Genomic DNA, 14,459 nt, shown 5'->3' with positions numbered 1-14,459 from the left:
CACTTGTTATTTCTTGTCTTTTTGAAAGTAGCCATTCTAACAGGTATGAGCTGATATCTCATTGTGGTTTGGATTTGCATTTCCTTGATGATGAGTGATGTCGAGCACCTTTGCATGTACCCATTGGCCATCAGTATATCTTCTTTGGAAAAATGTCTATTCAGATCCTCTGCCCATTTTTTTTTTTAAGATTTTATTTATTTATTTGACACAGACACAGCGAGAGAGGGAACACAAGCAGGGGGAGGAGAGGGAGAAGCAGGCCTCCCGTGGAGCAGGGAGCCCGATGTGGGGCTTGATCCCAGGACCCGGGGATCATGACCTGAGCCGAAGGCAGATGCTTAACGACTGAGCCACCCAGGCGCCCCCTCTGCCAATTTTTTAATTGGATTGTTTTTCTGCTGTTGAGTTTTATGAGTTCCTTATATATTTTGGATATTAACCCCTTATCAGATATATGGTTTGTAAATGTCTTCTCCCATTCAGTAGGTTGCCTTTTCATTTTATTGATGGTTTCCTTTGCTGTGCAGAAGTGTTTTAGTTTGATGTGGTCCCGCTTGTTTGTTTTTACTTTTGTTGCTTTTGCTTTTATTTTTGCTTTTGGGGTCAAATTAAAAAAAATCATTGCCAAGACCAATGTTAAGGAATTTATCACCCATGCTTTCTTCTAGGAGTTTTATGGTTTCAGGTGTAACATTCAAGTCTTTAATCCATTTTGAGTTAATTTTTGTGGATGGTATAAGATAGTGGTTCAGTTTTGTTCTTTTGCATGTGGTTGTTAAGTTTTCCCAACAGTATTTATTGAGACAGTACTTTCTCCATTGTATGTCCTTGGCTGCTTTGTCATAAACTAACTCACCATATGTGCATGGGTTTATTTCTGGGCTCTCTATTCTGTTCCAATGATGTATGGGTATGTTCTTATGCCAAGACCATACTGTTTTGATTCCATAGCTTTGTAATACAGTTTGAAATAAGAGGGTATGATGACTCTAGCTTTGTTCTTCTTTCTCAAGATTGCTTTGACTTTTCAGGGTCTTTTGTGGTTCCATACAAATTTTAGGATTGTTTGTTCTAGCTCTGTGAAGAATGCCATTGGGATTTTGATAGGATTACATTGAAGCTATAGATTGTTTTGGGTCATGTGGACATTTTAACAATATTAGTTATTCCAATCCATGAGCAAAGACTATCTTTCCATTTATTTGTGTCTTCATTTTCTTTCATCAGTATCCTATAGTTCTCAGTGTACAGGTCTTTCACCTCCTTGGGTAACTTTATTGCTAGGTATTTTATTCTTTTTGCATAATTATAAATGGTATTGTTTTCTTAATTTCTCTTTTGATTATTTGTTACTAATACAAAGAAATGCAACAGATTTTTATATATTGCTTTTATGTCCTGCAACTTAACTGAATTTGTTTATTCTAACAGTTTTTTCATGGAGTGTTTAGGGTTTCCTATATGTAATATGTCATAGGCAAATAGTGACAGTTTTTCTTTCCTGATTTGGAAGTGTTTTATTTCCTTTTCTTAAAAAAAATCTTTTCTTTAAGAGATTTTATTTATTTATCTGAGGGAGAGAGACAGAGATAGTGACAGAGATTGTGACAGAGAAAAAGTGGGGAGGAGAGGGAGAAGCAGGCTCCCCGCTGAGCAGGGAGCCTGATGTGGGACTCTATCTCAGGACCCTGGAATCATGACCTGAGCCGAAGGCAGGCACTTCACCACCTGAGCCACCCAGGTGCCCCTTATTTCCTTTTCTTGTCGAAGTCCAGCTAGGACTTCCAATACCATGTTGAATGAAAGTGAGAGTGGGCATCCTTGTCTTGTTCTGATCTTAGAGGAAAACCTTTCACATTTTCATTGTTGAGTATGATGTTAGCTGTGGGCTTGCTATATGTGGCCTTATTATATTGAGGTATGTTCCCTCTATACCTACTTTGTTGAGAGTTTTTATCATAAATGGATGTTGACTTTTCTGCTTTTTCTGCATCTATTGAGATGGTCATATGATTTTTATCCTTCATTTTATTGATATCGTAGAGCATACTGATTGATTTGCAGATGTTGAACCAGCCTTGAATCCCTGGAGCAAATCCCACTTGATCACGGTATATTCTCCTTTTAATACATTGTTGAATTTGACTTGCTTATATTTTGTTGAGGATTTTGTGTCTGTGTTCATCAGGGATATTGGCTTGTAACTCATGTTTTTTGTGGTCTCCTTGTCTGGTTTTTGTATCAGGGTAATGCTGATCTCATAAAAGGAGTTTGGAAGCATCACCTCCTCTTCTATTTTTTTGGAAGCATTTTTGAGAAGGATTAATTAACTGTTTTTTGAATATTTGGTGGAGTTCACCATGGAAGCTGTCTGGTCCTGGGCTTTTGTTTGTTGGAGGTTTTTAATACTGATTTGATCTCCTTACTAGTAATAGGTGTGTTCAGATTTTCTATTTCTTCATGATTTAGTCCTGGTAGGGGAGGGAGATTTATTCCAACCATGCCTTTTAGAATTTATGTAATAAGTTATTCATTTATCCATCGCCTAGGTGGAAAGTGCAGGCATAGAGACCAATAAAAAGAGCAGGGTACTCCATCCTCCAGGAGCTTACAGTTTGTCCAGAGGTCTTTTTTTAATAATAAATTTTATTAAAAGATTTTATTTGAAAAAGGGAGCCCAAGGTAGGGAGGAGCAGAGGGAGAAGAAGAAGCAGACTCCCTGCTGGGCAGGGATTCCCAATGTGGGGGGGGCTTGATCCCAGGACCTTGGGATCATCACCTGAGCTAAAGGCAGACGCTTAACTGAGACACCCAGGCGCTCCTAAAAATAAATTTTTTTGAATAACTGATATGTTCACATGGTTTAAATGTCAACAATCAAAAGAGAAAAGGTAAAGAGTCTCCTCCCCTGATCTTCCAGCCATCTAGTTCCCTGCTCAAGAGGTAACTACTGTGGATAGTGTCTTCTGTCTCTTTCTGAAGACATTCTGTCCACGTTGTTCAGTGGCTCTTAACAGGGCCTAGGGAGGTGGAGCTAATCAGGACAGTGTGGGGAAGATTTTCTAAGGGTACATGGCTGCAGCCATCAGGCGATGGGGTCAGAGAGGACCGGCAGGCAGAGAGATTCTGAAGAGGATTCCCGGAGGGCTTGGGCATAATCCCTGCTTCCAGCCCCAGCCATGGGTCTAGCTAGACAGGCAAGATATTTACATGTGGGAATGGACATAGTAGTACAAGATTTCACTACAGGTGAAGGTCACATTCCTGGTATAGCGAGACAGTGCCCGCCCCCAGAGGAGCAAGACAGCCGCAGTGGGTCTGCCATGGCTGGGTGGGGCTTTAAGAAAGGTTACTGTCTTTGGGCACCTGGGTGGCTCAGTAGGTTAAGCATCTGCCTTCAGCTCAGGTCATGATCCCGGGGTCCTGGGATTGAGCCCCGCATTGGGCTCCCTGCTCAGCAGAGAGCCTGCTTCTCCCTCTCCCTCTGCCTGCTGCTCCCCCTGCTTGTGTTCCCTCTCTCTCTGTCAAATAAATAAAATCTTTTTTTAAAAAAAGAAAGGTTACTGTCTTCAACTTTTCTGGGCCTCCTTGTTCCTCATTTATGAAACCCCTAAATTAGGGTTTTAAACTTTTTTTTCCTTGAACCCCTGTAGCAGTCTGAAAGAACCCATAGACTTCTTTAAATGCATACATGAAACATGCAGGATTATAAATGTAAATGAATGACACTGAAATATGGTGGTTTCCTCACTTGGTGGCCCCAGGGTAGTCCCAGCGCACAGAGACTCCTGCTCTGAGAAGGGCCACGGCCAGGTTCTGGCTCCCATGGACTGCTCTGCATCTTGGCACTGCTTGGGGCCTGGTGGTGTTCACTAGGACAAGGGGGTGGAAAAAAGTCCCTCTGAGGTTGCTTTGCAAAGAGTCAAATGAACAATCCCTTTCTCCCCATAATTAGCTTCCCTTCTGTCTACACAGGGCTCCTCTCCTAACTGAAGATGACTAGGTTTGTCCTGTGTTTGGTTTCCCAAAGGTGGCAGCATTGTTCTGGGAAGCAGAATCCCAGCCACCTGGGTGGGGAGTGGCTGCCCTCACAGCCCTGCTTCTGTAGCCCAGTGGAAAATTTCTGAGTTGGCCTGCATGGGTCTTACCCGTGTTTACTGTCTCCTCCCTGGTCACCGGAGTCATAGCCTTGGAGGTGGACCGTGGCCTGCCAAGCTTCTGTTCCCAGCGTGTGATGGGCCACTAGGCCTCACAGGTGCATGTCTCAGGGCTGGCCTGCCAGCAGATGCAAAAGAAAGTTAGATGCCTGCAGTTGACTTTTTACCCTCCTCCTTCCGGTGTTTGGCATGGGGGCTCTGGAGGGAGGTCAGTCAGTGTTTTAAGCGATGGAGTCTTGGGTGGCTTAGGCCAAATTTTTCTTTGCAAATAATTCAGCATTGGAGTTGCTCCTTCTGATGTGTGTGTTCATGTGGGCTGCAGTTAGTACCTGAACTGTAATCGAAGCAGTCGATTTTTAAGAATCTACTAGAAGCTGAAATTGCCTTCAGCATCAGAAGGGCCTAGTTCACATGTCATTGAAAGTTTCTAAGCAAGTGAGTGAAAAAGTGCCTCCAACCCAATTAAATGACTCATAATTCCCATCAAGTGCACCCAGTGGGGTTTATGTGGGGGACCTCAGCAAAGAACGCCAGAAGGTAGCTGGAGCCTGCTGGAGTTTGTGTGGCATTTAATTCTGTGCTCACTGCATGTCATTTCATCTAGACCCTATAACAGCCCCATGAGAGCATTGTTACCATCCGTTTATCCACAAGAAAGGCAAGGTGCAGAGGTGGAGTGATTCACCCAGCTAGAGGGCAGATCTGGGATTCGAAACCCAGTGGGCAAGCTCCAAGCCCCTGTTTCCTATGCCTTCCTGGAAATGTGCATCTGGACAGCTTTTTAAAAATTGTTTTTGTCGATTTATTTTTATAAACCCATGATTTATTTATTTGTTTATTAGTAACTCTGTACCCAAGGTGGGGCTCAATCTCATGACCCCATGGTCAAGAGTCTCATGGTCCTCTGACTGAGCCAGTGAGGTGCCCCATATTATTTATTTAATATGTGTGAAACATTGCTATAATTTGCATTTCTTTGAACACTACTGAGATTGAACAGTTATTCATGTGTCTATTTTTTTAAATTGTAATAAAAATATATAACATAAAATCTGTCATTTTAACCACTTTTAAGTGTAAGTTCAGTGGCACTAAGTACATTCACACTTTCTTGCAACCATCACCACCATCTATTTCTAGAACTTTTTTGTCACCCCCAAACAGAAAGTGTCTAGCCATCGAGCAAGAACTGCTCATTCCTCCAACAGCCCCCCAGCCCCTTCTTGAATCTACTTTGTCATTATGAATTTGCCTAGTCTAGGTATTTCATATAAGTAGAATCATCCAGTATTTGTCCTTTTTGCCTGGCTTATTTGACTTAGCATACCGTCTTCAGGGTTGGTTCATGAGGTAGCATGCCTCAGAACATTATTCCTTCTTATGGTTGAATAATGTCTCATTGTTTTGTCTGTCTGTTGATGGAGTTTACACCTGGTCGGCTTTTCACACAGAGACAGGACCTTACAACTACTCACTCCTGTTCTGGGGATACTTTCTGAACCCTGGCAAATTTGTGTTTGTCCCAGGTCGGGGGTGACCCTCCACTGTGTGTGGTTAGAGGTGCTGCTGAATTTTTCAAGGTAACTAGCCTTGGTCTATTTAAAAAGATCAAGAGGGGGGCGGTGTCTGGGTGGCTCAGTCAGTTGAGTACCCAACTCTTGATTTTGGCTCAGGTCATGATCTCAGGGTCATGAGATCAAGTCCCGGGTCCGGCCATGCACCGAGCGTGGAGTCTGCTTGTCCCTCTCCCTCTGTTCCTCACCCACTCACTCTCTCTCTCAAATAAATAAAATCTTAAAAAAACAAACAAACCAAAAAGCTCAAGAGGAGCACTACGGTTGCTCTTGTGCCAACACCAATTCTAATTGGGTTCTTTCCCTGTCTGTTCTGTAGACAGATAGCGTCAGAGGGGTCCGCAGGGGTTATTTGTTTACTTCTAATCCTCTCCTGTAGATGGAAATTTAGCTCGTGTTCGAAATTCTCCAGGGTAGCCACCCGGGAGCCCCAAGTCTCTGCTGGGGGACCCCGGGCAGGCCATGTCTATCTGGCTTCAGCGACTGCATCTGTAAAATGACATTAAAGTCCTTCTTAGAGATTATGCGTCCTTCCCAGACAGGTTAAGAAGTTCCTTTCTAATTCTACTCTGGGTTCTTCCTTCTACTTGTATGTTAAGCTTGTGCCTCTCTCCTCTTTGAGAAGCCACTGGTCAGTGTCCCCCTGCAGTAATCCCACGTTCCTGTGATGAGATGACAAAGCCCACTCCCGGGGTGCAAGGCCCCCCACCCTTTGGGTTGCTGTGTGATAGGGGCGCCCTTCCCTCCTAGCAGCCTTTCTCTGAATGCCTGGAAGCGCTGGGTGGCCTGGGGAAGTGAGATTTGTCTTTCTGGATGAACTGCTCCCTCTGTCATTGCCAGGAAATCGACGATGCTGGTGGCTGGCTACCTGTTTACTCAGCCATGGGAGAGGAGAAAATCCATGCTGCCTCAATATCCTCTGAGGCACTAGGCCGCTTACAGCCAATTTTCTTTTTCAGAGCAATAAATCTGAGGGACCCCGTGCTGCAGCAGGTGCTGGAGAGGAAGAATGAGGTCCTGTGTGTCCTGACACAGAAGATAGTGACGACGCAGCCATGTGTGATATCAGAGCACATTCAGATAGAGGAGAAGTGCGGCGGCATGGTGGGGATCCAGACCAAGACAGTGCAGGTGTGTGCAGGCGCAGCGTGTGGGCTCAGTGGCCTCTCTGGTCCCCGTCCTCAAGGCGGGAGGCAGGGGCCTCTTTGGGGGTGTCTTCATTTGTCCAGACTCTTCTGTAGTGAGCCAACAGAAATCCACTTCAAATTGGCTTGAACGAGAAATAATTTATTGGCTCTGTAACTGAAACGTTCAGGGTCATCTGGCTTCGCTCACTGCTAGTTCAAAATTCAGAATTGCAGAAAGCCACGTGTGCCGCCTTCCCTGGGGGTAGATCCCCCTCAGGTGGGCGCTGTCCTGGTGGTGCGGCTCTCGGCCCGCCTGCTGCCACCCCGGGGGAGAGTGTGCTCAGGGTTGGCTCTCACTGGATCATCCCTGGTTGTACCTTTCGGGAGAAGCAGACCCGAGGCCAAGGCTACAGGGCCCTCAGAATGGCCACGCGGGCTTGGTTGCTTCCCCAGAGAAAATGGGTCAGAGGAGTACTGACCACATCAATGCACAGGTATCCGCCAGAGCCCCTCGGAGCCAGGGGTCTCAAAATGATTACTTTGAGATCAACGGCCTCCCATCCTTCGTGGACTGAGTGAGGGAAGGTAAAATGCAGTGTATGTGTCTATATACACATAAACAGAAGCTTCTGGATTAAAATAGAGACAGTCTTATCAGGCTGATCCCTGAGCCAGTACTGAACTTCTGTGGAACAAGAGGCTACCAACCCCAGACTGTTTCCTCCACAGCTTGCCATGGTGCCTGATGTCCTATTCTTAGACATTTGCTTCCTGGGGTGCCTTTTGGCTTTTGCTAGAGGACCCGGGAAAGTTGTATTTGGAAAGGAAGTGGAGACAGAGGTCCGGTCTGCAGCTGGACTCTCACTGGGGCAGTGATGAGGGAGGTGCCTGACAGGAGACAGCTTTGGCCAGCCCTGCCGGTGTTTCTGCCCGTGGTGGTCCCCCCACCGCAGGCCTGGTGCCTGCCTAGGAGTCAGGAGGCTGGCTGTCCTCATACCAACCGGGATCAAGTTGCTAAAAGGAGTCTCTGATCTCCAGTGTGTAGGCAACGATCTTCTCCCTAGACCATCATGGGAAAGGGTCATATTTGTAACAGTGTTGGAAGGAGAGAGCTATGGTGCCTGACTGCTTGGCATTTCCTGGCAATCCTCCTCTCATCCTTACCTCTCCTCCCTCCTGCCCCCCCCCCCCAACCACCACATTTGTTTAACACACAGTGTGTTGTCGACAGGAGTCTGGAATGATGTCCTTTTGGGGGCTCCTCGCTCTTAGCTTAGTTCTTCCAGTCAGGCTTTGACATTGTTTGGATTTTCATCATTGTCCGGGATGTTGAAGTGGTTACCCTAATCCTCTGTGAGGGAAGTGAGAAGTTACCCTATTTATCTTCTTTATTCAGTACCATAGACCTAGCCTCACTGTTGCCCACACTCTGGAATCCTGCTTTTGTGTCCCCACTGAAGTTTGCTCATTGACTCCCAATGTGTGCACTACATCATGAGGCCCACAGGGATAAAATCCTTACGTCTGCTGGCCGGCTTCTCTTTTCTACTCCATCCCTTGGGCATTTGACAAATGCCCCTCGTGCTCAAGGCCCTAGGCCGACCATGGTGGGGAGGCAGAGAGAAGCCTGGGGGAGGCTGAGCACACAGATGGCATCATGTACTCTCACTCACAGGTGTCCGCAAAGGAGGATGGGAATATCATCAAGGACACCAATGTGGTGCTGGAGATCCCTGCTCCCACCGCCCTCGCCTATGGCATCATCGAGTTGTATGTGAAACTGGACGGCCAGTTCGGTGAGTGCTGCCTTCCGCTCTGGGTATTAGAGGAAAGAGAGGGGAAGCACGGGGGGTGTCCCAGGACATGGGGGCAGGTGGGCTGCGTTGGGAGGACATCGGGCTGGGCGAGCTTTCACCAGCATGGCACAGGGTCAGCAATGTGGGCTGTGCCATCAGAAGACCGGGTCTCAGCCCTGGTGCCGTGGCATCCTGTGGGGCCTCAAGCAAGTTGTGGGTGTCACTGAGCCTTGACTCCCCATGTCTGGAGGGGGAGAGACATTCCGTCGTGGAGCTGTGGTCACAGTTAAATGGGATGAGCACACCAAGTGCCTGGCGCAGTGGTTGTTTATTACGTACTCTGTCTCAACTCTTAATCGTACTGTCCTCAGCGGCATCTCACCTTCCTTCCCCCGCGGTGTGAAGCCAAAAACATGACACTTGACCTTGCTCTGCTGATCACCAGTGTTCAAAGCTGGGAGATCCTGGTCATTGCATCATTTGAAGAAAATACGGGCTTTTGCTTTGCTCGTGTCTGTGGATCTTAGACGCTTATGGCCCCTCCCTCCTGCTCGTCCTGGGAGGAGGTTGTGTCAAGCCCAAGAAAACTGACCACTTCTGGGGGCCAGGAATGAATAAATGTAACATAGTGATTGACTTGTTAAGGCATGGTGATGTCATAGTTATGTTTATAAAAAAGAGTCTTCGTTTTTAGAGATTTATACTGAAGTCTTCACAGATGAAATGGTAACACGTCTGTGGTTTGCTTCAAAAATGATCTGGGTGAAATGTAATGTGTGTGTGCACGGGGTCCGGAGAGGTAAAGAGCGATGTCAGTGGGTATGTGGAGGTTTATTGTACTGCTCTATTCTTGTGCCATTTCACCTTTTCCATAATGAGAAAGTTTTAAAAGGGGTGCCATAATAGACCATGCACATATCTATTGTGGTCTCCTGCTCCGCTCCCCCCGCTTTGTTCTCTGCGAGGGTTGGGAGGAGAAAGTTGTCCAGGAGTCAGCCTTTTGTGTGCACTTGGCCCACGCGGGGTCACCCTGCCACGGAGCCACAACTACAGGCACTCAGAATGTGGACTGTCCCCACGGGACAGTCACAAGCTCCTGGGCCATGTGAGACATGGGATGCAGTGGCAGAGACTCCCTCTTTCTTTTCCCAAGTGGAGCAGCCTGCCTTTCATGGAGGTGACGAAGAGTGAGGGTGTCAGTTTGAAGCAGCTGGTCTGGAGAGGTTGGTCAGGGGCACATGAAATGCCAGGAATATCAAGAATCATGACCTACAGGCTTTAGGCCATGGTTCCGAATTTGTGTCGTCGGCATTATTATTTTATTTGGTCTCTTTGGAAGACTTCTGTGGGGATTAAGAGGATTATTAAGAGGATTCAGTTGTCCCTCCGGTTTTTGTTATCAGCATGTTACCACATGCATGTACATGACTCCAGACTAAGATGTTTAGGCCTGGTTATCCTGTCCAGATGGGCTGGCACTTTTATAAGCCTCTTGAAAGCTTGGCCTGCACCCGAGGCTGCCCATGAGTGCTCTGAGGACCTTTGGTGACTGGGGACCAGCCTGGGGCTGCTAGTCAAGGTTGTGGCCCCTGCGGGGAAGCCCTTCCTGTTTCTCCGAGGAGGTGGCCGCATCCTGCTCTCCTTGCAGTCCTGTCGGGGGCACCTGTCACTCCCACGGGGAACCTCTCTTTTCTCAGATGGGGTTGGAAAGACATAGCCTTGTGTGGTGTGGCTCCTGTTTGCATTTCAGTTTCAAGCCTTTTATCTTGGCTGGCTTCTGCTGTCTTTGAAAATAAACTCCTCTTTGTGCTGTGGAGAAGAGGTGCCCGGGGAGGGGAATTCTGGAGGTTCTTCTGGCTCCCTCCGCAAGCCCTGGCCTAGGAAGCCCCGCTTCATTGCTCTTTCCTGCTGCCGACTGTCATGCCTGTGCAGCCTGGTGGCCGGGCTGACATTGCATGTGACTCACTGCCTAATTCTTAAGCCAGTTCTGCTTTTTTCCCATTTTCCTGTGTTTTCTGTTGCTCTTGCCACAGAATATTCTGATCTGGCTTCATAAACATAGACCTGCAGGGGCCAGAAGGGCCCTTAAGAGGCTGCCTGGTCTCCTCCCACCTTTTGGGAGGAAATACACGTGACAACAATCCTGTTTGTCCTCTGAAACTTTAAGCAGAGGCTGACTCCCTCTGTGTCCCTTGGGGGAGGCACCTGTGCAGCCTGTCCTCACCAAGAGATTCTCTCAGCCACGACCCCTTCCTTCACCAACAGCTCCTCCTTATAGCCAGTCAGAAACATCACTTTATAGTCTTGAACTTTCGCCTTGTGCTTTGTATAATCAGGCATTATGCCACTGTCCTTTCAGCGTGTCCTTCTGATTGGATGCCCCGTGGACAGGAGCCTGTGCTCCCCACCCTGCCTGGGCCTGTGCCCTCCTCGGCTGGTCTGTTGGCCCTGAAAGCATCTCCCTACTGGGTCCCACCGCACACTCTTAATTGGCTCCCCTGCTTCTCCGAACCTTTCCCCATCTGTTCCATCTTAGCAGTATAGCTAATGTGACTATTTAAGAATAAAAATTTGGTCACTTCACATATCTGCTTAAACACCCTTCCAAGACTCCCTTTGACAGGTGCGTTGTGACCCAGCCCCAGGATTTGTCCGGCCTTTCTCCTAACCTCCAGCTGCTGCGGCTGTCACCAGTTAACCCCGTCTGGGGACTGTCCTGTCACCTCTTATCCCTGAGTTCTATGATAGCCTGCGTGCTCTCTGCCTCTTTGCCTAATTCCTACCGAAACTTTAGGGGGCTCCTTAGACACTGCTTCATCCAAGAAACCTTTTCTAGTTCTCACTCTGGCTTCAGGGACCTGTCCACCTCCTCCCACACCATCTATGTTACCTCTGTCCCCACTCATAACATACTTGTCGAGGCCTGGACTGTAGTTGCTTTGTGTCACTGGCTCCTAGCACAGTGCCTGACACTGAAGAGAATGAAAGAATTGGCAGCGTCTTCAGGGGCCCGTGCATGTGTACGGGCAAGAGTGGAGCTGGTGCCAGAGATTCCTAAAATACCAGTTCGCGGCCCTGCCCGGCTCTTGGCAGGATTTGAGACGATGTTAAAGTCATGGTGGCTGTCCTAGAGCAAAGTTATCACCTGAGGGCTGGTTCACATTCATCTGCCTCAGTGCCTGGTACAAAGGGCAAAGTGAGCCAGGGCTGCTCTGGATGCCCAGTGAGCGTGGGTCATGAGTGAGTAAATGGATTATTTCCTTCGTCTTTAGACAGCTATTTGATCTTTTATGTCATTTGTGCTCACAAATAAAAATATGTGCTAATCCTCATGCCTTCCACATTTTTATTCTATAGCCTGTGCTTAAGTACACAAATTATTAATTAGAAGCATCTTATTATTTTTTAAGATTTTATTTATTTGACAGAGAGAGAGAGGGAACACAAGCAGGGGGAGTGGGAAAGGGAGAAGCAGGCTTCCCTCCGAGCAGGGAGCCCGATGCGGGGCTTGATCCCAGGATCCTGGGATGATGACCTGAGCCGAAGTCAGACGCTTAATGACTGAGCCACCCAGGCACCCCAATTAGAAACATTTTAAAAAGAACCCTAATTCACAAGTTCACTTACTGTTTTGGCTTATTAAGGACATTATTATTACATAATAGCTGTTACCTTAGTTGGGTTCTTAACTATGGAAGTATTTAAGGAAACATTTAAAAAACTTTATTATGGAAAATTTCATACATGTTCAAAAGTAGAGATAATACAGTGAACTCCCATGTACCTGCCATCCAGCTTTAATAACTAGGGTGATTCATGTTTCATCTGTAACTTTACCACCTCACTCCACCCTACTCAAGTATTTTGAAACAAATCCTAGGCATTATATTGTTCTGTCTGTAAATATGTCAGTATATCCAAACAGATAAGCTGTTTTAAAAAGACTAGTTTTGCCTTCATATAGATTCATGAAGAATATATTCATTTGTGTCTGTTTTTTCCCACTCAACATGTTTGTAAGATTCATTCATACAATTGCAGAAGTTCATTCTTTATTCTGTATTATTTGATTTACTAATGAAAAGACTTTAAAAATACAACTACATACCACTCGTATACTTAAATATATTATCAGTAATACTTTTATCAGTTCAATCAAATCAAAATTATTAATCACATTTAAATTTTTTGTTTCATACATGATGAGTTGTGTAATATTTGGTTTGTTAAAAACAAAACCACAGGCCCCAAATGGTGTCACTTTAACATTTACGTAGTTGAATTTTGTTATTTAGCTGTTTGTTCAAATCAGGCTAAGGAAATACTTCCGTTTCAAAGACGGCTTCCTCCCTCTTCAGAGGACACACTGGAGAGCTTTATGTTGAGAACAGCCATTTCTCCTGTAACTGTAGGAAGAGGCTGAGTTTTTATCAAATAGCCTAACGTGTAGGAAGTGGGTTTACGGGATCAGAGTGCATGTGTCTTCCACCCCCCTTCCCCATTAGGTAAAGCTGGGTCTGATGGGTGCTAACAAGGCCTGGCTAACCCTGTGCCTGCCTTGTCCTTTTCTCCCACATTACAGAATTCTGCCTCCTACAAGGGAAGCATGGTGGCTTCGAGCTTGAGAGAAGTGGCTCTGTCTTCATGGACCCTCTGCCCTTTCAAGAGTTTGCATTTGGGGACATGCCAGATGCTGGGCAGGGACCATCTGCCTTGGATTGGCCGTTGAGTGTTTTAACACAAGGTATTGCCAGCAGGGTGGGGTGTGGTGAGCTGATGGCTACTTGCACTGCACTGCAAGAGGTGATGTGGCCTTCATGAGCGAGGACTCTTTAGAGACTTAGTGGAGAACAGAGAGGACAGTGCCTCCAAGTTGGACTTCGTCCACTCAGCAGGATGCACCTCAGCGGGATCTTAGGGAACCTCAGGTCTTAGGTGCCCTTTTTTGAGGAAGGGGTGGAAGACTGAGGACTGAGAGGGCATTTTCTTTCATTTTAACCACAGAAGACTTGCATTCAAAATAGCTAGTCAGCAACAAAGAGAGGGAACCCCAAATTTGCATGTTTCATGATATTCCAGCGTTCACTGCCAACACAGGCAAGGCTTTGTCAGCATTTCGAAATGCTCTCTTGGGGGCTCTCTGTCCACATGGACTGAAGCACTGCAGTGCCATGGCATCCGGGGAGGAGGAGGGGAGTACCTGGGACGTGCCTGCAGCAGCTCCTTTTATTCCCCGTAGCATGCTGTGTTTTAAAAAATGGGCTTTTCTCGTGGTGCTATGGGCGGTGGGGAGCGTAGTATATGGCAGGAGAGGAAACAGGCAAGGAAAAGGTGAAACACACAATCAGGAAAGAGCTTGGTAAAAAGAGCTAGGAGCAGCTCCGAATATGGTCTGGCTGGGAGGAGAAGAAGATTCTTACCTGTGGGGCTTTGGTGAGTCCCAAACCAGAAGATGCTTCTGTTTCTGTAGCGAAAGTGCCAGCGTTGGAAGAAATGGCAAGGAAGGCCCAGTCTTAAGATGGGCGTCCCCATCCTCTGCTTCCTTGAGATGGCTGATTGGGTGTGACTTCCAGCTGCCGTTTCAGCACTGCCGTGGGTTAGAACCACAGCAGAGTGGCCCCGCAGCCTTGAACTGTGCTACAGGGAAGTGATGAGACGGGTCGTGGGCTGCAGCTTCCTTATCATCTCCTCTCCCACCAGTCCGCCCTGTCCGTTGGCCATTCCAGTCAGCCTGGGGTGGAGTGCGATGGCTGGGCCTGTGAAACAGGAGTAGGAGGGGGGGCAGCCTGGCCTGTGTGCCCT

The 14,459-nt window shown here is 47.0% G+C and overlaps 1 protein-coding gene across 8 annotated transcripts in view; it reads left to right on the top strand.

The window, feature by feature from the left end:
- Positions 1-14,459, top strand: part of GSDME (gasdermin E) — a 124,146-nt gene that overhangs the window by 57,387 nt on the left and 52,300 nt on the right. For all 8 annotated transcript variants that reach the window (XR_012380249.1, XR_012380250.1, XM_073898982.1 and 5 more), the window contains 3 exons: positions 6,694-6,865; positions 8,537-8,657; positions 13,240-13,401. Coding sequence is in view for 6 of the 8 variants with exons in the window: in XM_073898982.1 (XP_073755083.1) it covers positions 6,694-6,865; positions 8,537-8,657; positions 13,240-13,401 (455 nt within the window). In the remaining 2 variants the exon portion in view is untranslated. The remainder of the gene's footprint in view (positions 1-6,693; positions 6,866-8,536; positions 8,658-13,239; positions 13,402-14,459) is intronic.

This window comes from Callorhinus ursinus, unplaced genomic scaffold, assembly GCF_003265705.2.
Source record: "Callorhinus ursinus isolate GAN/ISIS: 27379988/994484 unplaced genomic scaffold, GSC_fseal_2.0 scaffold12, whole genome shotgun sequence".
Lineage (NCBI taxonomy): Eukaryota > Metazoa > Chordata > Mammalia > Carnivora > Otariidae > Callorhinus > Callorhinus ursinus.
Note: the sequence above shows the minus strand (reverse complement) of the source record. Positions and strands in the feature narration are given on the sequence as shown.